The sequence below is a fragment of the Aotus nancymaae genome, unplaced genomic scaffold (assembly GCF_030222135.1).
Source record: "Aotus nancymaae isolate 86718 unplaced genomic scaffold, 86718_ANA_hifiasm-v0.15.2.pri h1tg000003l, whole genome shotgun sequence".
NCBI lineage: Eukaryota > Metazoa > Chordata > Mammalia > Primates > Aotidae > Aotus > Aotus nancymaae.
The window spans coordinates 21,434,656-21,462,047 of record NW_026988414.1 but is presented as its reverse complement, the minus strand read 5'-3'; the positions used below and the strand labels follow the sequence as shown (position 1 = coordinate 21,462,047).

The following is a 27,392-nucleotide window of genomic DNA, read 5'->3' as shown; positions in this document are numbered from 1 at the left end:
GTTAGCATTTAATCTAACCTTGTTTCAAGGTTCTTAGCTCCTTGCATCGGGTTAGAACATGCTCCTTTAGCTTGGAGAAATTTGTTATTACTCACCTTCTGAAGCCTACTTCTGTGAATTCATCAAACTCATTCTTCATCTAGTTTTGTTCCCTTGCTGGTGAGGAGTTGTGATCCCTTGAAGGAGAAGAGGCTTTCTGGTTTATGGAGATTTCAGCCTTTTTGCACTGGTTTCTTCCCATCTTTGTGGATTTATCTACCTTTGGTTTTTGAAGTCAGTGACCTTTGGATGGGGTCTCTGAGTGGACATCCTTTCTGTTGATGTTGAGACTATTTCTTTTTGTTTGTTAGTTTTCCTTCTAACACTCAGGGCCCTCTGTTGTAGGTCTGCTGGAGTTTGCTGGAGGTCCACTCTAGACCCTGCTTGCCTGGGAATCACCAGCAGGGGTTGCAGAACAGCAAGGATTGCTGCCTGTTCCTTCCTCTGATAGCTTCATTCCAGAAGGGTGCCCGCCAGATGCCAGCCAGAGCTCTCTTGTATGAGGTATCTGTCAGCCCCTGCTGGGAGGTGTGTCCCAGTCAGGATACACGTGGGTCAGAGAACCATTTAAGGAGGCATTCTTTCCCTTATCAGAGCTCCAGTGCTGTGCTGGGAGATTGGTTGCTCCTTTCAGAGCTTTTGGGTAGGGACATCTAAGTCTGCTGAAGCTGTACCCACAACTGCCCCTTTTTTCAGGTGCTATGTCCCAGGAAGATAGGGGCTTTATTTATAAGTTCCTGACAGGCTGCTCCCTTTTTTCAGAGATGTCCTGCCCTGCGAGGAAGGAGTCTAGTGACACAGTCTGCCTGCAGTGGCCTTGCTGAGCTGCTGTGGGCTTTGCCCAGTTGCTGTGTAAACTTCTGGGTGACTTTGTTTACACAGGTGAGGTTAAAGCCACCTACCTGAGCCTCAGCAGTGGCAGAGGCTTCTCCCCACATCAAGCTCTAATGTCTCAGGTTAAGCTCAGACTACTGTGCTGGCTGCAAGAATTTCAAGCCAGTGGATCTTAGCTTGCTGGTTTTCATAGGGGTGGGACCTGCTGAGACAGATCACTTGGCTCTCTGGCTTCAGCTCCCTTGTTCAGGGCAATGAGTAGTTCTGTCTCACTGGCATTCCAGGCTTCACTGGGGTATGAAAGAAAAAAAAACCACTGCAGTTAGCTTAGTGTCTTCCCAAATGGTTACCCAGTTTGTGCTGGCAACCCAGGGCCCTGGTGTTGTAGGCCCCAGAGGGAATCTCTTGGTCTGAAGGTTGTGAAGACCATGGGAAAAGTGCTGTATCTGAGTCAGAGTGCAAGAGTGCCTGGAAAAGTCCCTAATGACTTCCCTTGGCTAGGAGAGGGAGTTTCCTTGCCCTTTGCCCTTCCAGGTGAGACAATGCCCCACCCTGCTTCAGCTCGCCCTCCTTGTCCTGCATTAACTGTCTATCCAGTCCCAATGAGATGAACCAGGTACCTCAGTTGGAAATGTGGAGATCACTCGCTTTCTGCGTCACCGTCACTGGGAGCTGTGCACAGGAGCTCTTCCTATTCAGCCATCTTGCTGGAAAATCCCCGAGTATTGTTTTCAGTTACTTTCCTTAGCTTAAATTTTTCTGGTACTATGTTTTTTATTACTCAGGTTTTGGGCCGTGTTTATTTTCCCTCTCCTCTCACCTCTCCTCTCTCCTCTCTCCTCTCCCCTCTCCCCTCTCCCCTCTCCCCTCTCCTCCCCCTGCCCCCTCTCCTTTCCTCTCCTGTCCTTCCATCTCAGCTCACTGCAGCCTCGACCTTTCAGGTTCAAGCAATCCTCCTGCCTCAGCATGCTCCACCCAACCCCCAAGTAGCTGGAACTACAGGCATACACCACAATGCCCAGCTAATTTTTTTTTTCTGTTTTTTTTTTTTTTTTTTTTTTTTTTTGGTAGAGATGGGGTTTCTCCATGTTGACCAGGCTTGTCTTGAACTACTGAGCTCAAGCTATCTGCCTGCCTTGGCCTTCCAAAGTGCTAGGATTATAGGTTTGAGCCATTGCATCTGGCCTTTTTGGCTGTATTTTTTTTTTTACGTCTTATGATTATAAATGACAAAGATCAGCCAGGTGCGGTGGCTCATGCCTGTAATCCCAGCACTTTGGGAGGCCGAGGCGGGTGGATCACGAGGTCAAGAGATCGAGACCATCCTGGTCAACATGGTAAAACCCCGTCTCCACTAAAAGAAATACAAAAAATTAGCTGGGCATGGTGGCGCGTGCCTGTAATCCCAGCTACTCAGGAGGCTGAGGCAGGAGAATTGCCTGAACCCAGGAGGCGGAGGTTGCGGTGAGCCGAGATCGCGCCATTGCACTCCAGCCTGGGTAACAAGAGCGAAACTCCGACTCAAAAAAATAAAAATAAAAATAAATAAATAAATAAATAAATGACAAAGATCAACATGGTTTGGAAGTTAATGGACTATGGGTAAACTTACTAAAAGGTGGACTCATAAGCATGTAAGACTGGTCATGAAAGTGAATGTCAAGAGAAAGAAGGAGGAGTCAATGGCCGAGGGATGCCTACGGCAGTGAAAGGAACCACTAGGAGAATCAAGATCTTTTTCCTCCTTTCTGTATTCCTCCATGATGCTACATTGCACCCTGAGGCCTATGTGGGAGCAGTTTTCCCAGAGGATGGAGGCAAGTTGATTGTGAGTTTCCTATTTTAAAACAAAATTCAGAGTTTGACTTTATATTCTGAAGTCTGGGGAAGTCTTCATCGTGGTACAAGTATTGTGATAGAGCAAGCTGACAATGAGGACTGAGGGGCAGCTCAGCTTTCTCTTAGGCGGCTCCAATTCTTTTTCACAGGTGGGACCAGTAGCACAACTCTGGGGAACATTTTACATTTGACTTTTTCCTTCTCTCTCCCTGTCTTCCCCTTCCTATCTCCTTTCTCCCAAAATAGTGAATTGTGGGATTACCAGTCCAGGTATCAGCTCTCTGTTAAGCTTCCAGTCCTTGCATTTCTGATTCCGGCCATAAGAAAGAAGGGGAGCACTTTCATTGTGAACCAAGCTCACTATGCTCTTTCCCCACATCCATGTAGTTAATGCCTACAGCTTTTCAAATGTTGAGAAAAGAATTAGCCAGGCTACCCTAAGTACCAGTACATAATTGTGTGGTGGAGGGTACTAGGTCCAACAGTTACTCTCTGATTAAATGAAAGAAAAACTTTTATTATTATACATATTGCAAAGAATATGGAACCAGAACAAAGGGGTCCGCTTTATTGTAAGGGGTCTCCTATGTTGTACCAGTAGCACAGATGAAAGATCATGAGTCCTCTCTATAATTTCCTGGCCACCTCATAAAATGGTACTATCCAGCAAAATATTATTTAGTAGCAAAATATATTTTAATTATAAAATGACTGTAAATAACTGAATAAAACGATTTTAAGTACCACGAACTTTCCCAATAGACAGGAGAATATGTACATTTTGTGAGGATAGAGCAGCATCTATTTAATATAATTTTTATATAGAAAATACAGGCATATTTGAAAATGAAAACATGTAAGAAAGTATGTCACATGGAATAACAAAATATATCACAAAATAAAAAAGTAGCCCCACGTAACAAGATTACTAAACAACACCCAGCACCATGTTGGACTTTCTGTGCATAAGTTCCAGGATGCCCAGGCACTACCAAGGAGAGATGATCCTGCTTTTGGGAGAGCCAGTTGGTTGTGCAGTGGTCAAAACCCAGTCCTCCTTTTCCTGGAAAAAAAAAGCAGCCAAATAGATTGAAAAGACAAAATTGAACTGAAGAGCTAACATCTCTTTGGGGTTTGATGAAAACAGGATTGAAAGTCCCAGACACTGGGTATTATCTGTGATGTTTATAGGGAATGGGATCATTCTTTGAGATAACTAAGAGGCATGGGAAACAAGTGCTAAGTTATGGAAAGATCTGAGAAGCATTGGACCTGAGTTTTAGTCTTGATTCTGCCACTAGTTTTTTATCTTACAATCCTCTCTTCTGTAAAATGAGAGGTTTGGAGCTAATGAACCTAAAGGTCTCTTAGTCCACTAACCATCTATGGTTTTTAGTTACAGTATTTGCTTAGGATCAGCTTTCTGAAGATGTGCACAGGGGTCAGAGGAAACACAATTTCTTTCTCAACAGCTGAATTATCTGGGAACAAGGCCAGGTCTGTCTTATTTGTCAGTAGAGAAGGTTACATGTTGAGGGATTTAATGGATGCCACAAGGCATTTCTCTACCAGTCTGACACTCCTGTCAGGAAATTGCTCCATCTGTTAACAAGCCTTTACTGAGCACTGATTTTTGTACCTGTACAAGACACTGGGCATGCTTTTTTAAAAAATTATACTTTAAGTTCTGGGGTACATGTGCAGAACATGCAGGTTTGTTATACATGTATATGCATGCCATGGTGGTTTGCTGAATCCATCACCCCATCATCTACATTAGTTATTTCTCCTAATGCTATCCCTCCCCAATTCCCCCATCCCTACTATCCCTCCCCTAGCCCCCCAACCCCTCAACAGGCCCCAGTGTATGATGTTCTCCTCCCTGTGTTCATGTGTTCTCATTATGGGTGAGAACATGTGGTGTTTGGGTTTCTGTTCTTGTGTCAGTTTGGTGAGAATGATGGTTTCCAACTTTATCCATGTCCCTGCAAAGGACATGAACTTAACCTTTTAGTATTCCATGGTGTATATGTGCCACATATTCTTTATCCAGTCTATCACTGATGGGCATTTGGGTTGGTTCCAAGTCTTTGCTATTGTGAAAAGTGCCGCAATAAACATGTATGCATGTGTCTTTATAATAGAATGACTTATAATCCTTTGGGTATATACCCAGTAATGGGAGTGCTGGGTCAAATGGTATTTCTATCTCTAGATCCTTGAGGAATCGCCACACTGTCTTCCACAATGGTTGAACCAATTTACACTCCCACCAACAGTGTAAAAGCGTTCCTATTTCTCCACATCCTCTCTAGCATCTATTGTCTCCTGATTTTTTAATGATCGCCATTCTAACTGGTGTGAGATGGTATCTTAATGTGGCTTTGATTTGCATTTCTCTAATGATCAGTGATGATGAACTTTTAATAATGTTTGTTGGCTGCATAAATGTCTTCTTTTGAGAAATGTCTGTTCATATCCTTTGCCCACTTTTATATGAAGTTTTTTTTTCTTGTAAATTTGTTTAAATTCTCTGTAGATTCTGGATATTAGCCCTTTGTCAGGGGGAGATTGCAAATTTTTTTTTTCCCATTCTGTTGATTGCCAGTTCACTCGAATGATAGAAAAGCTCTTTAGTTTAATTAGATCCCATTTGTCTATTTTGCCTTTTGTTGCCATTGCTTTTGGAGTTTTAGTGATGAAGTCCTTGCTCATGCCTATATCCTGAATGGTATTGTATAAGGTTTTCTTCTAGGGTATTTATGGTGTTAGGTCTTATGTTTAAATCTTTAATCCATCTGGAGTTAAATTTTGTATAAGGTGTAAGGAAGCGATCCAGTTTCAGCTTTCTGCATATGGCCAGTCAGTTTTCCCAACACTATTTATTAAATAGGGAATCCTTTTTTTTGTCAGGTTTGTCAAAGATCAGATGGTTGTAGATGTGTGGCATTATTTCTGAGGCCTCTGTTCTGTTCCATTGGTCTATATCTCTGTTTTGGTATCAGTACCATGCTGTTTTGATTACCGTAGCCTTGTAGTATAGTTTGAAGTCAGGTAGCATGATGCCTCCAGCTTTTTTTAGTTAGGATTGTCTTGGCTATGCAGGCTCTTTTTTGGTTCCATATGAAGTTTAAGGTTTTTTTTTTCCATTTCTGTGAAGAAAGTCAATGGTAGCTTGATAGGGATAGCATTGAATCTATAAACTACTTTGGGCAGTGTGGCCATTTTCACAATATTGATTCTTCCTAACCATGAGCATGGAATGTTTTTCATCTGTTTGTGTACTCTTATTTCCCTGAGCAGTGGTTCTTAGTTCTCCTTGAAGAAGTCCTTCATATCCCTTGTTATTTGTATTCCTAGATATTTTATTCTCTTTGTAGTGATTGTGAATGAGAATTCACTCATGATTTGGCTGTTTGTCTGTTATTGGTGTATAGGAATGCTTGTGATTTTTGCACATTGATTTTGTATGCTGAGACTTTGCTGAAGTTGCTTATCAGCTTAAGGAGATTTTGGGTTGAGATGATGGGGTCTTCTAAATATACAATCATGTTGTCTGCAAATTGAGACAATTTGACTTTCTTTTTTCCTATTTGAATACCCCTTATTTCTTTTTCTTGCCTGATTGCCCTGGCCAGAACTTCCAATACTATGTTCAATAGGAGTGGTGAGAGAGGGCATCCTTGTCTTGTGCCAGTTTTAAAAGGGAATGCTTCCTGTTTTTGCCCTTTCAGTATGATCTTGGCTGTGGGTTTGTCATAAATAGCTCTTATTATTTTGAGATATGTTCCATCGATACCTAGTTTATTGAGGGTTTTTAGCATAAAAGGCTGTTAAATTTTGTCTAAGGCTATCTCTGCATCTATTGAGAGAATCATGTAGTTTTTGGTTTTTTGTTCTGTTTATGTGGTGAATTATGTTTATAGATTTGTGTATGTTGAACCAGCCTTGCACCTCAAGGATGAAGCCGACTTGATCTTGGTGGACAAGGTTTTTGCTGTGCTGCTGGATTCAGTTTGCCAGCATTTTATTGAGGATTTTCACATCAATGTTCATCATGGATATTGGCCTGAAATTTTCATTTTTAGTTGTGTCTCTGTTGGGTTTTGGTATCAGGATGATGTTGGTCTCATAAGATGAGTAAGGGAGGATTCCCTCTTTTTGTCTTGTTTGGAATAGTTTCAGAAGGAATGGTACCAGCTCCTCTTTATGCCTCTGGTGGAATTTGGCTGTGAACCCATCTGGTCCTGAACTTTTTTTGATTGGTAGAATATTAATTGCTGCTTCAATTTCAGACCTCATTATTGGTCTATTCAGTGAATTTGACTTCTTCCTGGTTTAGTCTTGGGAGGGTGTAAATGTCCAGGAATTTATCCATTTCTTCTAGATTTATTAGTTTATTTGCATAGAGGTGTTTATAGTATTCTCTGGAGTAGTTTGTATTTCTGTGGGATTGGTGGTGGTATCTCCTTTGTCATTTTTTATTGTATCTGTTTGATTCTTCTCTCTTTTCTTCTTTATTAGTCTGGCTTGTGGTCTATCTATTTTGTTAACCTTTTCAAAAAACTAGCTCTTGGATTCATTGATTTTTTTGAAGGGGTTTTTTGTGTCTCTATCTCCTTCAGTTCTGCTCTTATCTTAGTTGTTTCTTGTCTTCTGCTAACTTTTGAATTTGTTTGATCTTGCTCTTCTAGTTCTTTTAATCGTGGCATTAGAGTGTTGATTTTAGATCTTTCTTCCTTTCTCTTGAGGGCATTTAGTGCTATAAATTTCCCTCCACACACTGCTTTAAATGTGTCCCAAAGATTCTGGTAAGTTGTGTATTTGTTCTCATTGGTTTCAAAGAACATCTTTATTTCTGCCTTCGTTTCATTATTTATCCAGGAGTGATTCAGGAGCAGGTTGTTCAGTTTCCATGTAGTTGTGCGGTTTTGAGTGAGTTTCTTAATCCTGAGTTCTAGTTTGATTACACTGTGGTCTGAGAGATTGTTATGATTTCTGTTCTTTTGCATTTTCTGAGAAGTGTTTTACTTCCAATTACATGGTCAATTTTAGAATAAGTGTGATGTGGTGCTGAGAAGAACATACATTCTGTGATTTGGGGTGGAGAGTTGTATAGATGTTTATTAGGTCCACTTGGTTCAGATCTGAGTTCAAGTCCTGGATACCCTTGTTAGTTATCTTTCTCATTGATCTGTCTAACATTGGCAGTGAGGTGTTAAAGTCTCCCACTATTAGTGTGTGGGAGTCTAAGTCTCTTTGTAGGTCATTAAGAACTTTTGCTTTATGTATTTGGGTGCTCCTGTATTGGGTGCATACATATTTAGGATAGTTAGCTCTTGTTGCACTGATCCCTTTCCCATTATGTAATGTCCTTCTTTGTCTTTCTTGAATTTTTTTAGTTTAAAGTCTGTTTTATCAGAGACTAGGATTGCAACCCCTGCTTTTTTATGCTCTCCATTTGCTTGGTAAATCTTCCTCCATCCCTTTATTTTGAGTCTATGTGTGTCTGCGCATGTGAGATCGATCCCCTGAATACAGCACATCCATGGGTATTGATTCTTTATCCAAGTTGCCAATCTGTGTCTTTTGATTGCGGCATTTAGCCCATTTACATTTAAGATTAATATTGTTATGTGTGAATTTGATTCTGCCATTTTGATGCTAGCTGGTTGTTTTGCTTGTTAGTTTCTTCATAGTGTTGATTGTCTTTACAATTTGGTTTGTTTTTGTAGTGGCTGGTACTAGTTGTTCCCTTCCATATTTAGTGCTTCCTTCAGGTGCTCTTGTAAGGCAGGCCTGGTGGTGACAAAATCTCTTAGCAGTTGCTTGTCCATAAAGGATTTTATTTCTCCTTCACGTATGCAGCTTAGTTTGGCAGGATGTGAAATTCTGGGTTGAAAATTCTTTACGGATGTTGAATATCGGTCCCCACTCTCTTCTGGCTTGTAGGGTTTCTGCCGAGAGATCTGCTGTGGGTCTGATGGGCTTTCCTTTGTGGGTAACCCAACCTTTCTCTCTGGCTGCCCTTAGCATTTTTTCCTTCATTTCAACCCTGGTGAATCTGATGATTATGTGTCTTGGGATTGCACTTCTCGTGGAGTATCTTTGTGGTGTTCTCTGTATTTCTGGAATTTGAATGTTGGCCTGCCTTGCTAGGTTGGGGAAATTCTGCTAGATAACATCCTGAAGAGTATTTTCCAACTTAGTTTCATTCTCCCCATCACTTTCTGGTACACTGATCAAACGTAGTTTTGGTCTTTTCAATAATCCCATATTTCTTGGAAGCTTTATTCATTTCTTTTCACTCTTTTTTTCTCTAATCTTGCCTTCTCACTTTATTTCACTGAGTTGATCTTCAATCTCTGAGATCCTTTCTTTTGCTTGATCAATTCAGCTATGGAAACTTGTGTATGTTTCACAAAGTTCTTGTGCTGTGCTTTTCAGCTCCATCATGAAGTCGTTTATGTTCTTCATGCTGGTTATTCTAGTTAGCATTTCATCTAACCTTGTTTCAAGGTTTTTAGCTTCCTTGCATTGGGTTGGAACATGCTCCTTTAGCTTGGAGAAATTTGTTATTACCCACCTTCTGAAGCCTGCTTCTGTCAATTCATCAAACTCATTCTCTGTCCAGTTTTGTCCTCTTTCTGGCGAGGAGTTGTGACCCATTGGAGAAGAGGCATTCTTGTTTTTGGAGATTTCGGCCTTTTTGCACTGGTTTCTTCCAATCTTCATGGATTTTTCTACCTTTGGTCTTTGAAGTTGGTGACCTTTGTATGGGGTCTCTGAGTGGATGACCTGTTGATACTGAGACTACTTCTTTTTGTTTGTTACTTCTCCTTCTAACAGTCAAGGCCCTCTGCTGCAGGTCTGCTGGAGAGCCACTCTAGACACTGCTTGCCTGGGAATCACCAGCAGGGGTTTCAGAACAGCAAAGATTGCTGCCTGTTCCTTTCTCTGATAGCTTCATCCCAGAAGGGTACCCACCAGATGCCAGTCAAAGCTTTTCTGTATGAGGTGTCTGTCAGCCCCTCCTGGGAGATATCTCCTAGTCTGGATACACAGGGGTCAGGGAGCCACGTGAGGCAGTCTGTCCATTACCAGAGCTTGAATGCTGTGCTGGGAGATCGAGAATTGCTCACTTCAGAGCTGCTGGGCAGGGACGTTTAAGTCTGCTGAAGCTGGACCCACAACCGCCCCTTTTCCCAGGTACTCTGTCCCAGGAAGGTGGGGGCTTATATTTATAAGTCCCTGATGGGCTGCTCCATTTTTTCAGAGATGCCCTGCCCAGCAAGGTGGGAGTCTAGTGACACAGTCTGCCTGCAGTGGCCTTGCTGAGCTGCCGTGGGCTTTGCCCAGTCACTGTGTAAACTTCTGGGTGACTTTGTTTACACAGGCGGGATTAAAAATGCCTACCTGAGTCTCAGCAATGGCAGACGCCCCTCCCTCCATGGAGCTTGCAAGTCCCAGGTGGAGCTCAGACTGCTGTGCTGGCTGCGAACATTTCAAGCCAGTGCTTGCTGGTCTTTGTGGGGTGGGACCCGCCTAGCTAGATCACTTGGCCCTCTGGCTTCAGCCCCCTTTTTCATGGGAATTAGTGGTTCTGTCTTGCTGGCATTCCAGGTGCCACTGGGGTATAAAAAAAATTGCTGCAGCTTGCTCCATGTCTTTTCAAATGGTTGCCTAGTTTTATGCTGGAAAACTGGGGTGCTGGTATCATAGGCACCGGAGGGAATTTCCTGGTCTGCGGGTTGTGAAGACCATGGGAAAAGCACAGTATCTGAGCCAGGGTGCCAGAGTGCCTGGAAATGTCCCTAATGGCTTCCCTTGGCTATGAGAGGGAGTTTCCTGGCCCCTTGCATTTCCTGGGTGAAGTGATGCCCCACCCTGCTTCAGCTCACCCTCCTTGGGCTGCACCCACTGCCTAATCAGTCCCTATGAGATGAATCAGGTACCTCAGTTGGAAATGCGGAGATCATCCATCTTCTGTGTCACTGTCACTGGGAGCTACACACTGGAGTTATTCCTATTTGGCCATCTTGCTGGAATTTTTTTTTTTTAAATAAGATCTTAGTCTGTTGCCCAGGCTGGCATGCAGTGGCACAATCTTGGCTCACTGCAACCTCTGCCTCCTTGGTTCAAGCAATCCTCCCACCTCAGCCTCCTAAGTAGCTGAGACTACAGGTATGTGCCACCACACCTGGCTGATTCTTTCAGGTATTTTTTTTTTTTTTTTTTTGAGACAGGATCTTCCTTATATTTCCCAGGCTGGTCTTGAACTCCTGGGCCCAAGTGATCTGCTTGCTGGGATTACGGGCATGAAGCATCACGCCCGGCCCAGCATACAAACTGCAAGGCATTTAGTCTCATAGGAAAGAAGGAAAAATTATATGGTAACATTTATTGTTTTGACTTCTCAGAAAAACATTCTCCCCCTCCCACTTTCCTTTCTTCTGGGAGTTACCAGACTCTCCTCCCTTTTACCCAGTTTTTGACAAAATTACTCTTTATGTTGGTACAACATCATCCAGCCTAGGACTACAGTTCATTGATTCATGCTTGGCCATCAAATCTATCAGATCAATCAAGGTCCTGGATTTTTAAACTGGGGACAGTGCACTATATCTCCAGATATTATATGGTGACATGTAAAAAATTCTGTAAGAAATTTTGACCTGGCCAGGCACGCTGTCTCATGCCTGTAATCCCAGCACTTTGGGGAGCAAAGGTGGGTGGATCACCTCAGGTCAGGAGTTTGAGACCAGCCTGGCCAACATGGAGAAACCCCATCACTACTAAAAATACAAAAATTAGCCAGGTGTGGTGGCACATCCCTGTAGTCCCAGTTACTCAAGAGGCTGAGATAGGAGAATTGCTTGAACCTGGGAGGCAGAGGTTGCAGTGAGCCAAGACTGTGCCACTACACTCCAGGCTGGGCACCTGAGTAACACTCCATCTTAAAAAAAAAAAAAAAAAGAGACATTCTGTCCTTCCCTTCCATGTGAACTGAACAGAAGAAAATCACTCTGCAGCAAGATAAAGGATGGAGCAGACCCTGTAAGAGGCGGTGACATGGGAGGTGGGAAGGCACAGGTGGCTTTCAAGTCCCTAGACTGGTTCTCCTGATGCTCAGCCACTCCTCTGTCTTTGGGTTTCATGCAAGGTCCCTCTATTGTGATAATAAATTCCCTTCTGCTTAAACTAGTTGTTTTTAACAAGAATTACAGTGTAAGGAGGAGAAGCCTACCTGGTCCTCCGGGTTGCTAGTTAGCCTTCCCTTGAATGTGGGCTCCACCTCTCAGCTTAATTTGTCATTATTTGTCTTGGATGCCTATATCAAACTTTTGCCTAAAATATCTAGATTTTTTCCCGTATTGATATACAATATTTTCATACAAGCTAATAATTATCCTTTTCTTGATCAAGAAAGAACTCCTATGGACACATTTTTAAAATTATGCAAACTATCTCTGGGCTTCCTTTTCTTTATCTGTAAAATGAAGAGGTTGAAATATAAAATGTAATATTATAAGAAAGTACTACTTTCTGTTTTTTTCTTTTTGAGTCACTTTTTTTTCTCTCTTTTATTCCTTTTTGGCTCTAATTTTCTTAAATTCAACTCTGCTCCCAGGTAAAGGTATAATCTTTGGCAGCTTCTAAATATAAATGTCCATTTCGAATTTGCAGTTTAGGGTTTTATTTTTTCTCTTTTTGCAGAGATGGTATACACTTGAGATGATGTGAAGAAGTTCATTGGCATTAGACAGACTTTTTTGTTAAGTAAGGTTTTACTTTAATTGCTTTTTTATATTTGCCAGTTGACTTGACATTCCAATCAACATGACAAATCAGAAAATGAAAAATAAACGTTATTTTCAGTTAACTCAATTTTTTCCACTTTAAAAAATGAATATGAAAATACCCATTTGTTTTTAATGATTCCTATCTGATGGGGGTGAGTGTGCATAATACAAATCTAAGTGCAGTGATGTATATGGAAAGTCTTAAAATATGGCTGATAATATTTCAACATTGCAACACTGGTGAGGACAATGTTTGAATATTGAAAATATTTTATCTATAGTATGGCACAATATGGTTGCTATTTTCCTGATGTTTATAAAAAGGTATAAATGATCTTTTAACTATTTTCCCTTTGACTTCTTTTTGTAATAGTCTTTTTAAACTATGATATTTATCTGGTCAGAAATGAGAAACCAATGAAAAAACATATTGTTACATAATCTTTTTGTAGTCAATGAAATCCTATGCATATAAACACTAAAATATAAAAATATTTTACTTTAAAAATGAACATGTCCTATCAATTCAATACCATTTTTATTGTGATCAAGAACTTAAAACATCCATTGGGCCATTTTCAATAAAATATACTGAGTTTATTTTACATCCTTGCATCTGTAGCAATCTTCTGTTCAAGAAGATGATTTATTAGGTAACCAATTTTTTTCCTTTTTAATTGCAAAAAAATGTGGAATGCGTCACAAATTTGTGTGTCATCCTCTAGCATGGGTCATACTAATCCTCTCTGTAAAGTTCTAGTTTTAGTATATGTGCTGCTGAAGTGAGCACAAGACTGCTTATTTTTGAGATATTCTTTTTTGATTTGTCAATCCTGAACTAATATTTCTTAGCTTCGGCTTTAGTTCAAATTTAGAGAGCATGTCTCAAAATGGATATCTTTGCATGCAACATGCTCAACACTCAAACTAGATAGAGATACCTTCTGGCTCTTACAACAATTTACCTTGAAAGTTTAGAGTCCTCATGTTATAGGTAAACATTAGTTTTTGGTTATCTTACCTGGAACAGTTATGTCCCGTCCAAGAAGAAAGACAGTGACATCGGTTTGGTCTTATACATTTTCCACCATTTAAGCAGGGAGACTGGCAAACAGCTGGAATGAAGAACCCATGCATTTATTTAATTAGTACTTAGCAATTCTGAAGATATCCATAAAGGCACGTAGGATAAGATTTGACTTTAGTTCCTGCAATGGCCACCATATACTGTTAGCATTATCTATTCTGCTGCTCTGCTTGACCTCACATCCTTATGTGGTACCACCTCCCTTTTTCTTCCAAGCTGGTCAATTTCCACATTTAAGTCCCAGATTAAATTCTACCTACTTATTGAAACCTTTGCTGATCACTCCAAGTCCACTGATTTTTCTCTTCTATAATCTTTTTTATTCACGAAATCAATCTGACACCTTGGGTATTTTGAACTGTAAATTTTTCGTGTTAGGCTGTCCATTTCTTTCTTTTTAAAAAATTTCTTGTCACTGACTTGAAGCTCAAGATTGTAAATTCCTCGAGGGAGTTAGCATTGAACTCTGATTGACTGGGTGGTTATGTCAGAAGTCAACTTTTATGATAATAAATTAGGCACATGGATTGTCTAAAATAACAGATGATTCAACATCCCTTTGCGTTTGGCGAGGAGACACATTTCATGGCTTTTTTTAGCTTTAACTGGAATTACAGAAACTGGTTAGCCACAGATGAAACCCTGAGGGGACACCCAAAGATTTACAATCTAGGTGTCTTTCTCACACATCCATAATCTCATAATCAAACTCTTCATCTGCATAAATTTATTGGTTAAAAAACCTGAAGATGCTAAAAATTGATCAAGACCTACTATCAGAAAGTGTAACATATCAAAGAGAGAGGAGAACTCCCTGTAGGAAGGAAATAAAATCTCTGTTGAGGGAAAGCTGGAAATAGGAACCGTTCAAGTCTCTGTAGCACAGAAAGGCAGGCTCTTTCCTGGATGAAAAATTCCTTTTTAGTGAAATATAAGAAGACATCATTTCTTTAGTTGTCCATTCAGTCATAAAATATGGAGAAAATATCTGCTAAGCAAGTAGCAGGCACTTGATAAGCACTGGTCCTTGTCCAGAGAGAACAAGAGAGAAGACAAGAAGAAAAATACATCTTTCCCCTTGGGGAGCTCTCTTGGTAAGTTAAAAGTAAGAGCTGGCCAGCAGAATGTACTTATTAGCAATCTAATGGGAAAGAAAATTATGAAACAGTTTGGATTAAACTTTAATTCTGATTAAACTCAGGATTAAAACAAGCAAAAATAAAACTAAATAACTGAAAACTTAACTCCTCATAGTTTCTGCTTGCTCATATAAGAACACATTACTCCTTTTCAGGACCACGCTGATTTAGCAGTGCCTGACTGCACTAACAAACTGGTCATTACTTTTACTTCCCTGTCTAAAAGCTTAACCCTCCTTCCAAATCACATCCGTGGTCCCAGTGTTACATTCAGGGTCACCTTTTCATGTTGCATGTCTTCTGCAGTCTTATTTTTTTCTCCTTTGGATATTTTTCAGTGATGACTTGTAAATTTCTATCTTCATGTAATGAATTTTCTGGAAACCTAAACTATCATCCAACTGCCTATCAGGCCACTTCCCTTGTATGATCCACAGTCCCATCAAACTCAGCATGTTCATACTTAACTCCTTATTTCTACTCTCAAGCCTGCTTTTCCTGGCTTCCCTATCTCAGTAAACTACATCACTTTCCACTCCAATGCCCAAGCTGGAAACAGCTTTTACTCTTCTAAGTAGTTTTGACTCTTCTTGGATTCTACCCCCACAACAGATCTGTAACCAAGTGCATTGACTCTTACTCCTTACCATCTCTCAAATCTGCTCTTTTGTGGTTATTTCTGCAGACTTCATTAATTCTTGCCAATTCTGCTTTTACAACCTCCCCAACGAATCTCTCTATTGTAAGTTTTTCTTTCTTCCACTTTTCACACTACTGCCAAAATCAGTTTTCTAAAAGAAAATCTGATCACATGATTTTCCTGCTTAAGATCCTTCAGTGGCTTCTGTTGCTCTCAACACATATTTGAGCATCTTGTACTTGGCAAGCGATGTGTTTCCTGATCTGATGCTGCCCATCTTTAGAGCTTCATTTCCAGCCACTCCCTGCATTTTCTTTATGGCTTTGGTTATCCTTTGCTGAACACACCTGTGTATTTTGTGGTCCACGCCTTTAGCTGGAATGAATGATTTTCTTCTGGTGATTCCTTTTGTTTTTCCTCAGATTCTATGCCTGCAAAGCTTTTTCTGAACTCTGACACTTGGCTAGTTTACCCATTTTCACTGTTGTGATAGCCCATTTTATAGATTCTGATTTGCCTCTATCTTAACACATCCTAGTTATCTATTTACGGGCCATTCTGCATCCCTTCCCCTTTTCTAGATTGAAATTCTGGAGGGCTAGGAGACCCTGTTTTATATGCTTTTTGTATGCTTAGCACTTAGGGGTGTAAGTAGGATCTATGCTGAGGTAGCGGCTGTAAGATTTGGAAAAATGAATGCTATAGAATTCAGTGTCATTAAGGAGAATATTCTAGTTAGATAGCTAAGGTGTTAAAAGGAATGCTGATAAATCAGATCCATTAATAGCTTTAAGCTGCATGATTATAACTAGTTGTGTAACATTTATAGAAATGGAATATTATAAAGTAGATTATTGTGATATTGAACAAGTTTAGAGATCAGAAGAAACTTAGGCAAGACAGAGGAAAGAGGAAGATCATGAGCAAATGTAAAGAGACTGGGGAGGAGAAGCAGCTGCTTGCAGGGGTAGTGAGGAAACCATTACTGCAGGGCACAGTGTGTGATGGCAGGAGAAGTGAGTGGTGCTCCAGGTGTGCTGAAGCCAACTTACGCAGCACCTTGGAAGTCAAAATAATTCAGGGTGGGTGTGAAGACTAAAATAGAGAACCATTTTAGGCTCATAAACAGGGCAAAGACATGCCAAAGTAGTACGTTGATGATGTCCAGTCTGGAGGGTCATGGAGATAAGGTCAGCTGAGCCATGATCCAGAGTCTTTTACTGGCTGGTGACAGTGGTGTGGAGTAGAATGTGAGAGATGCTAAGCAGGAAGGAACAAAAACAGTAATGGTGCTGGTAACCTCAGATAAAAGGGAAGGTGAGTCAAAAGTAATTCATTCATTACCTGCACCAGTAAGGTGCCTGGAAAAAAGAGTTTGTTTGTAGATGAGCAGGAGAAATGTGGGTAAATATCGACGTTGATTTGTTATAAACAAACACTATATGGACTGCTTTCAGAGTCTCAAATAAGGCCTTCATGTTTAGCCTCCAGGACATTTTTCCTTCTCTACATTCATGAATGCCTCAATTTTGGCTTTAGGTAGGGTGACAGGTGCATGTCTGCTTCTGTAACAGTACTTTTCAGTCTCATTTCTCTGGTTTACTTATTAATAGTGCCTCTTTTACTCTAAAAGATGACTTGGTTTGGAAGCTAAATTATGTGGTCATCTCAGCCTTAGGATTCATGACCAGCTCTGGTGTCAGGAAGCCCTGTCTATACTTTACTTTTTACTCCCTGAGGAGAGGTGGTATAAACATCGTTTATAGGAGGAATAGTGGCATGTCAGAATAGTTAATAAATATAGCAAGCCCTATTTTTTTAATGGTGGCTTAAAATTTAGGACATTGGAAAGGTAGTTTGTCATTTTAAATTGAGTTATTTGACATTTACTAAAAAAACCTATTTATGGGTACTATGCTAAGCACTGGGGATATAAAGATGATGAAAAAAAATCCTTGCCCTCAGGTGGTATATAAGCAATTGAACGGATGTCAAAGTACAGTGGGCCAAATGCTATATTTGAGGTCTGCAAGAGGTGCTAAAAGGATGTTTGTTACTCATCAATCAACTACCATTTGTTTCTGTTGTCCTTGATAAGGAACTCTCTCTTTGATGAGTTTTGTAGTTTTTTTTCCTTGTATTTTTCTTTTTTTGAAAACTTTTTTTAACTTTTAAGTTCAAGGGTATACGTCCAGGTTTGTTATATAGGTACACTTGTGTCATGGGAGTTTGTTGTACAGATTATTTCATCCCTTGGGTACTAAGCCTATTTCCCAATAGCTATTTTTTTCTAATCCTCCTCCTTCCTTCCACCCTCTACCCTCACATAGGCTCTTCTATTGTTCTTCTCTATGTGTTTATGTGTTCTCATCATTTAGCTCCCACTTAGAAGTGAGAACATGTGGTATTTGGTTTTCCGTTCCTGCGTAAGTTTTATAAGGATGATGGCCTCTTGCTCCATCCATATCCCACAAAGGACATGTTCTTGTTCTTTTTTATGGCTGCAGGGCTATTAGGAAAAAGTCACAAAGTAGGCCTGGTGCAGTGGTGCACACCTGTAATCCCAGTACTTTGGGAGGCTGAGGTGGGTGGATCACTTGAGGTTAGGAGTTTGAGATCAGCCTGGCCAACGTGGTGTGAAACCCCATCTCAACTAAAAACACAAAAATTAGCAGGGTGTGGTGGCAGGCGCCTGTAATCCCAGCTACTTGGGAGGTTGAGGCAGAAGAATGGCTTGAACCCGGGAGGCAGAAGTTGCAATGAGTCAAGATCACGACACTGCATTCCAGCCTGGGCATCAAGAGTGAAACTCTCTCAAAAAACAAACAAAGAAAAACAGATGCTGGTGGGGTTGAGGAGAAAAGGGAACGCTTATACACTGTTGGTAGGAATGTAAATTAGTTCAACCATGGTGGAAAGCAGTGTGGCAATTCCTCAGAGACCTAAAAACAGAACTACCATTTGACCCAGCAATCCCATTACTGGGTATATACCCAAAGGACTATAAATCATTCTACAATAAAGACACATACACATGTATGTTCATCACAGCACTATGCAGAATAGCAAAGACATGGAATCAACCTAAATGCTCATCAGTGGTAGACTGGATAAAGGGTTTTTTTTTTTTTCTTTTTAACTTAAATTGTATTTATTTATAGCCTTGTTCTTTCTAAAGAGTAACATGAACTTAGTAATTTAGCTTTTCAGAGACTAAAATAAATATTATTCTGAACCTCTGTGTAATGTCTTCTCTATGCTCCGCAAAATGAAGCAGATGACATAAGGAAGACAGATTATTAAACCAACATAGATGCTATTCTTTGGTAGATGACCTGGAAATATGTTTTTTTAGGCAACCATAAAATTCAGTGTTGAGACACCATTCGAAGGATTATCTTGAGGAATTCTTGAGAAACATCAGTACTTTTTCACTCTGCCACCACTTCTGAGTCCGAGTCACACTCTTCAATGTTCTCTAGAGTTTCAGGGGACTGAGCCACCAAGAAAACAAACCATGAAAGGGGCCTACCTGTATGACAGCGAGACCCCGTCCAGCCAGGCAGGCAGTCACACTGATAAGGGGCCACACAGCGACCCCCGTTCAGACAGGGAAGAATGCAGATTGCTAACAAAAAAAGGAGATTGAAATGGCGTTGATCAAAATACACATGCTCAGATAGGTTCAAGGGTTCAGAAAACATTCTGCAGAAGTGAAACCGTGTATGACTCATGACTCACTAGACAACTTTTCTGCATGTGTTCTGCTTATTAGTGAGTATCACTGGGAAAACACAATCAGGAAAGTAAGCCTGGATTCTTAGCCAGATGTAATGACTCTAAGGCCAAATGCACTTTCAGTGAAGACTCTGTAATCAATGTCTGCAAAGTGCTTTGCTTTAATGCTTCACAAAATAAGCAAAATGGTTTCCATTTCTTACAGTTTCAAATTTCCATGACAAATCACATAAGATGTTCTAAGAGGATTTGGCTGCCTTGAGGCTCTCTTCTTGTCTTGAACTAAATGTGAGAATGGGAATCATATGGGCTATACCATAGAACTGAAGTTTGCAACATTTTGATAGCAATGGGACAACACACCCTTTATTTCCGAGAAGCTGAGGCCTGATGGTGACTGAATGATGCCTCCCCGACACTGTCTTGACTATCATTCCTCCTCCTAGAAGTCAATGAAATCTTTAAAGAGGCATAGTTTGTTTAAAAGTGTGAGATATTTACCTTTCTCCTCAAAAACAAGTTCCTTAATCAATAGTGTTGCCGTCACCTAAGGAGTTGGTTAGCAATGCAGATGTCAGGTACCAACCCAGATCTACTGATCTCCCAGATGATCTGTATGTACAGCAAAGCTTGCGAAACGCTGGTGTAATGCAGGAGGGCAGGTACATGCCCAGTGAGCAAGGCTAGCTAAGCCAGCCAAGCCAGGCCTGTCGTGGGGTACCCCAAAATCAATGCTCATTGAGTTTTTGGACTCTTGACATTAGAGCGGGTTAAGTCTGGGAGCTCTAGGTGAAATGGAATGATTGGGGTGAGTTGGAAGAGAAAAGTATGATCTCTCTTCTTTTTTAATCACTTGAGAATACTTGTTTTGGTGAGTTGTTAGCAGCCTAAATTTATTTCCATCATACATTTTCCTTTACAGACTAGTTGAAGAAGTCACACTTAAAACGTTTTAGTCTCTTATAAAATTCGTATTCCTACCAGTAGAGACCAGTGGTCATCACATGAATCACTCTTACTGGTTTACATACACTGCTCCCATTGAACTATGAAACCATTTTATCTTTATATATATTTTAAGACATTGAAATGAAGTACACTTGAGATATTAAAAAAATTTAATATCACTATTTATACCTCCCTGGAATTTCAAATTCAAATGTGTTTCTATAAGGATCAAAATTCTATAATAATTTACCAAGTATGGATATAGGAGTGCCAGCTTTTCGTATTTTGTTAATTAGTAGAAACTATTCTTAACAACAAAGAGGAAATTGTGAGTTGCAAATATTACCTGCAAAGTACATGTTTTGCAGTGGTGCGCGTTTATACCAACTATAGCAATGACTGACGTAGCACATAGCAGACCCTAAGTTAAGGGAAGAGGATGGCTAGGAGACTTTACAACAAGCTCCTTCTCAAGAAGACTTTTGCAAATTTGTGCCAGGGAGCATGTGAAGATGACTTTACATGGATCTTAATAACAGTATTTTCAAAGTCATTAATATTCTAGATCTTCTGCAACCCAATGACACCTATGTGCTCTGTTTGATGTGCTGCAAGGACTTAAAGCAAATGGATTCTGCCCAACAGTACAAACATTTCCTGGTAACTCCCCTCAGGTGGGAGCATCCAGGCAATTTGTCAGGACTCAAAGTAAGATCTGAGGAGCAACTCACGTTCTTCACAGAGGCGCCCCATCCAGCCCTCTGGACAGGAACAAGCATTTGGGCGTTGGCAGATGCCCCCATTCTGACATGGGAATCGACAGACGGCTGGAAAAGAAGCACGATGGGTCACAAACGTAGGGAATTATGGAAGGGAGTGAGTCGGAAAATAGGATTGCTCCTTTAGATTTCATACTATTTCCTTGACTCAAGCTTTCAGAAAGAGAAACAAAAATTAAATCTCAAGTGGCAATTCCAGTATGTGGAGAAGTACAGCATTTGATTGGCTGCTATTGCAATTTTCCCCGTATCTTTATTGAGGTGCAACAAAAAAATTGTACATATTTAAGATTTACACCAGATGTTTTGATTTATATTTAGATTGTGAAATAATCACCAAAATTATTGAGCTAATTACCACATTCATCCCCTCACTTCTTTCTTTCTCTCTCTTTCCTTTCTTTCTTCCTCTTTCTCTTTTTCTTTCTTTTGTTCTTTCTCTCTTTCTCTTTTCTTTCTCTTTTCTTTCCTTTATCTCTTCCTTTCTTCCTTTCTTTCCTACCTTTTCTTCCTTCCTACCTTTATATCTTTCCTATCTATCTATCTTTCTTTCTGTCTCTCTCTGACTATGTCTTTCTTCCTTGTGAGAACACAAGATCTATCCTTTCAGCAAATTTTCAGTATGCAATACAGTATTGTTAACTATAGTCACATTGCTGGACGTTAGAACTCCAGAACTTATTCATCTTGCATAACTGAAACTTTAATACCTTGACCAACATCTCCCTATCCTCACCCTCTCCCAGCTCCTGGGAACCACCATTCTACTCTGTTTCTATGAGTTTGACTATTTTAGATTCCACATATCAGTGATATTAGGCAGTATTTGTCATTCTGTGTCTGGCTTATTTCATGTAGCATGATGTCCTCTAGGTTCATCCATATTGTTGTAAATGGCAGGATTTTCTTCTTTTGTAAAGCTGAATAATATTTCATTGTATCTACCTATTTCTGTCTATCAAATCTACATTTATCTCTCTATCTTCTTCATCATTGTCTATCAACACACTTTTTTTTTAATCCATTCATCTGTCAACAGACATTTACATTGTTTCAATATCACACACACAACACTCATTCTGACTTTAGACTTTAAGTGAAATCTGGGCTATTCCTTTAAGATATCCCTCCTCAGAAACCCTCTCAAAAGGCTCTAACATTCTCTTACATCCCACGTATTGGTGAGCTCATTTCTCATTGTTGCTGCCAGACAATGAATCCTCTTTCTCTTGCAGTAGCCCCTGTTTCTTTTGTGGCTCATGCCATTCATCCATTGACTTCCTCAATCTTCCCTGCCTCACCAGTTATTAAAGTACAAATGTGAACATTGTTCATGTGGTCAACTCATCCAAAAACTCGATTATTCTTTTAGTTCCTTGGTTGTATCTGTGTGTACTAGCATACTTCTTGACTTTTAGCAAATATTTGTAGAATGAATACTTATAATTTATAAAAATCATATTTTATTAGAAAAATATAAGTTTTAGAAGGACAGACTAGGGTGCCTCATTACCTCTTTCTATTTTGCAGAATTTCAGGCACAGAACTTAAGAGCTCTATATGCTTTTAAAACTCAAACCATAACATTAAAAGAAAATGACACAGCTGCTAAAAGAAATTTTAAAGCCAGGGAAAAATAAAGTAGCATGCATATTAATTGTTGGAGAAATCAGATTTCTACATACATTTCCCTGCAGTTTCACTAAGAAATAACCATTCAAGTATTTCCTTACCTCTGCAAATAGGAGGTGATGTCCATGTTCCATTTTCTAAACAAACACTCCTTAGGGAACCCTCCAACATATATCCACTGTAACACGAGTAGGTGATCATGTCTCCATATTGATAATGTACGCCTCGAGCAATTGCATTTTCTACGTGGGCTGGTGGACTACAGGAGATTTCTATAGGAAAACAAAACAACAATTAAGCTTGTGCTACTAACAGACTGAGAACACAGTCTCATCTCTAAGAATGAATTAATTTAAAGAGCAAAAATACAATTCATAAGGGAAACATTTTCACCTACTTATCTAGAATAGTAAGAACTAAAAGAATTAACTGCTACTTTTCAGAAAAATTAGAGATACAACCATCAAAGGTATTTTGTCTTCAGATTCAAATGTTGAAGGTGAGGCTATTTTAAACCTAAGGAAAGCAGTCTGTAGGACACCAAGAATGAGCTCTTATACCTCATCACATAGGTGGCTGCAAGAGATCTTCAATACAGGATGCTTATTAATTAGGAGAGAAAAAGCATGATGACTGTAGTCTACTGTTTCAGAGTAAAGATAATTAATTGCAGTACTGCATATTGTATCAGGGCTATTTTATTAAAGCCTAGAACAGTGCCTGGCATGCAACAGGCTCTTGAAAATGAGTCAATGAATGCATATTGCCTTAGTCTATAGATGCTCAATGAATATAACTTGATGAGGTTTATGAAATTCAAGGTTTCATGTTAGTTTTCCTCTTTTCAATACTGTAAAAGAGTGATTTTCTACTTTTGGGATCTGTGTTAGATTGGATGGCAATCCTTGCTTTTAAAAGGAACATGCGCTGTATATTTAAATAATTTTATAACTGATATTGTTTTCAGAATTTTACAAGAAGCCTTAAGATAATTAGAATTATTCCATGGTGGGTCACAAGGCAAGCGGTAGATTGGTGTCAGGATTCTAACCAGAATCCAGTTTGTTCAACTGTTGAGTCCTTATAAGCTGGCTTCTAAAAGGTCACTTTGTTGTCATAATGCTATCAAAAACTTGTTAGAGAAGATGGTGAATTTGTTTGATTTTTCTAAATTTTCTTTCCCCTCTAAGCTGGACAAAAGACTACTATGCAACAGAAATCAGAAAGAAAGAAATGAAGAAAATGTCCCTTTGCTCAGACAAGTAGAGGAAGACAAAGAAATTCTGCCATACAACCTAAAATGAGCTGTATTAGAGGCATGGATACTGTACTGTAGAAACACTGAGGTGAAAGTAACTAATTATACTTAGGATTGTCAGGGTATGAATTTCAGTGAAAGTGGCATTTGGAATATTCTATAGGGCTTGAGTGGATCAGAGGGAACGGCTTCCAGGTTGGGGCAACAGCCTGGTAGAAAGATCAGAGCTGATCTGAGCTGATGGTTTATAGCCATGGTTATCAAAGATCAAAGAGCTGAGCTGAGCTGATAGTTTATAGCAGTGGTTATCAAAGCATTGATTTCAGACCACCTATAGGGGAATCACCTGGGGTTCTTATTAAAAATGCACATTTCTGGTGTTTTTGTGTTATGAATTTGCATCTTACATACTTTCCTGGGGTGAGTCTCATGTACACTAAATTTTAATCATTATAGGGATAAATTTCTAGGACTAGGTGAAAAAAATGAGGAAATTTGCTGCTTATGTGAAGGAAGGGTATTTTGTTCTAAGCCAAAGACTTCGTGTCTAATAGGAAATGTAAAAGAGGATTGAAGATAAACAACAGTGGTCTCTTCTCCAGGGTAATCCCTCACTCTCTCAAGAATATTGAAGAATAAGGATCTGGGCACGGTTTCCATGTGTTCTCATTCTTCAGCTCCCATTTATGAGTGAGAATATGCTGTGTTTGCTTTTCTGTTCCTGTGTTAGTTTGCTGAGGATAATGGCTTCGAGCTCTATCCAGGTCCCTTCAAAGGACATGATCTTGTTCCTTTTTATGGTTGCATAGTATTCCGTCATGTATATATACAATACCATATTTTCTTTATCCATTCTATCACTGATGGACATTTGGGTTGATTCCATGTCTTTGCTATTATGAATAGTGCTGCAATGAACATACGTGTGTGCATGTATCTTTATGATAGAATGATTTATATTCCTTTGGGCATATACCCAGTAACGGGATTGCTGGGTCAAGTGGTTTTAGATATTTGAGGAATCACTGCACCGTCTTCCACAATGGTTGAATTAATTTACATTTCCACCAACAATGTAAAAGCATTTCTATTCCTCTATGGCTTCTACAGCATCTGTTGCTTTTTGACTTTTTAATAATTGCCATTCTGACTGGTGTGAGATGGTAACTCAATGTGATTTTGATTTGCTTTTCTCTAATAATCAGCGATGCTGAGCTTTTTTCCATGATTTTCGGCCATATAAATGTATTCTTTTGAGAGGTGTCTGTTCATATTCTTTAACCACTTTCTAATGTTTTTATTTCCTTGTAAACTAGTTTAAGTTCCTTGTAGATTCTGGATATTAGAACCTTTGTCTAATGTGGACAGATTGCAAAAATGTTCTCCCATTCTGTAGGTTGTCTGTTCACACTGATGATAGTTTCTTTCGCTGTGCAGAAGCTCTTTTAATTATATCCCATTTGTCAAGTTTTGCTTTTGTTGCAGTTGCTTTTGACATTTTCATCATGAAATCTTTGCCTGTGTCTACATCCTGAATGGTATTTCCTAGATTTTCTTCTAAGGTATTTATAGTTTTGGGTTTTACATTTAAGTCTTTAATCCATCTTGAGTTAATTTTTGTATAAGGTGTAAGGAAGGGGTCCAGTTTCAGTTTTCTGCATACGGCAAGCCAGTTCTCCTAGCACCATTTACTAAATAGGGAATCCTTTCCCCATTGCTTGTTTTTTTTCAGGTTTGTTGAAGGCCAGATGGTTGTAGGTGTGAGGTCTTACTTCTGAGATCTCTATTCTGTTCCATTGGTCTATGTGTCTGTTTCTGTACCAGTGCTATGCTTATTTGGTTACTGTAGTCATGTAGTATAGTTTGAAGTTGGGTAGCATGATGTTCCAGATCTGTTCTTTTTGCTTAGGATTGTCTTGATTATTCAGGCTCTTTTATGGTTCCATATGAATTTTAAAGTAGTTTTTTCAATTCTATGAAGAATGCCAATGGTAGCCTAACGGGAATAGCATTGAATCTATAAAACACTTTGGGCAGTATGGCCATTTTCATGATATTGATTCTTCCTATCCATGAGCATTAATTGTTATTCCATTTGTTTGTGTCCTCTCAGAGCTTCCTGAGCAGTGATTTGTAGCTCTTGAAGAGGTCCTTCACTGTCCTTGTTAGCTGTATTCCTAGGTATTTCACTGTCTTTGTAGCAATTGTGAATGGGAGTTCATTCATGATTTGACCCTCTGCTTGTCTATTGGTGTATAGGAATGCTTTTGATTTTTGCACATCGATTTTGTATTCTGAGATTTTGCTTATCAGGTTAAGAAGTGTTTGGGCTGAGATGATGGAGTTTTCTAGATAGGGGATCATGTCATCTGCAAACAGAGCCAGTTTGACTTTCTCTCTTCCTATTTGAATACCCTTTATTTCTTTCTCTCACCTGACTGCCCTGGCCAGAACTTCCAATATTATGTTGAATAGGAGTGGTAAAAGAGGGTATCCTTATCTTGTACCAGTTTTCAAGGGGAATGCTTCCAACTTTTGCCCATTCAGTATATCGGCTGGGTTTGTCATAAATGGCTCTTATTTTGGCATACATTCCATCAATATTTAGTTTATTGAGTTTTTAACATGAAGGGATGTTGAATTTTATTGAAGGCATTTTCTGCGTCTATTGAGATAATCATGTGGTTTTGTTTATGTGATGAATTATGTTTATTGATTTGCATATGTTGAACCAGCCTTGCATCCAGGGGAAGAAGCCAACTTGATCATGGTGGATAAGCTTTTCGATGTGCTTCTGGATTCAGTTTACCAGTATTTTACTGAGGATTTTTATATCGATGTTCATGGGGGAAATTAGCCTGAAGTTTTTTCTTTTTGTCTTTCTGCCGGGTTTTGGTATCAGGATGATGTTGGCCTCATAAAATGAGTTAGGGAGGAGTCCCTCCTTTTCAATTGTTTGGAATAGTTTCTGAAGGAATGGTACCAGCTCCTCTTTGTACCTCTGATACAATTCAGCTGTAAATATGTCTGGTCCTGAGATTTTTTTGGTTGGTATGCTATTTATTACTGCCTCAATTTCAGAACTTGTTATTGGTCTATTCGGGGATGCAACTTCTTCCTGGTTCAGTCTTGGAAGGGCCTATGTTTCCAGGAATTTATCCATTTCTTCTAGATTTTCTAGTTTACATGCATAGATGTGTTTATAGCATTATCTGATGGTTGTTTGCATTTCTGTGGCATCAGTGGTGATATTCCCTTTATCATTTTTTATTGTGTCTGATTCTTCTCTCTTTTCTTCTTTATTAGTCTAGCTAGTGGTCTATCTATTTTATTACTTTTTCAAAAAGCCAGCTCCTGGATTCATTACCTTTTTTGAAGGGTTTTTCGTGTCTGTATCTGATCTTGGTTATTTCTTGTCTTCTGCTAGTTTCAAGGTTTGTTCGCTCTTTGTTCTCTAGTTCTTTTAGTTGTGATGTTAGGGTGTCAATTTGAGGTCTTTCTACATTTTCGATGTGGGCATTTAGTGCTATAAATTTCCCTCTTAACACTGCTTTAACTGTGTCCCAGAGATTCTGGTACATTGTCTCTCTGTTCTTATTGCTTTCAAAGAACTTCATGATTTCTGCCTTAATTTCATTATGTACCCAGTAGTCATT

At 39.5% G+C, this 27,392-nt stretch overlaps 1 protein-coding gene and 1 non-coding gene across 2 annotated transcripts in view; both read right to left on the bottom strand.

Moving 5' to 3' along the window:
- Positions 1 to 3,208: 3,208 nt before the first annotated feature.
- SVEP1 (sushi, von Willebrand factor type A, EGF and pentraxin domain containing 1) overlaps positions 3,209 to 27,392 on the bottom strand; it is a 201,862-nt gene continuing 177,678 nt past the window's right edge. The window contains exons 44-48 of the mRNA XM_021672141.2: positions 22,580 to 22,750; positions 20,799 to 20,894; positions 18,914 to 19,009; positions 13,537 to 13,630; positions 3,209 to 3,775 (exon numbers count right to left, since the gene is read on the bottom strand). Of these exons, the coding sequence (XP_021527816.2) occupies positions 3,754 to 3,775; positions 13,537 to 13,630; positions 18,914 to 19,009; positions 20,799 to 20,894; positions 22,580 to 22,750 (479 nt within the window). The 3' untranslated portion in view covers positions 3,209 to 3,753. The remainder of the gene's footprint in view (positions 3,776 to 13,536; positions 13,631 to 18,913; positions 19,010 to 20,798; positions 20,895 to 22,579; positions 22,751 to 27,392) is intronic.
- On the bottom strand, positions 13,199 to 13,305 carry LOC135277327 (U6 spliceosomal RNA). Its single transcript, XR_010344947.1, has one exon. It is a non-coding gene; the product is annotated as a U6 spliceosomal RNA (small nuclear RNA).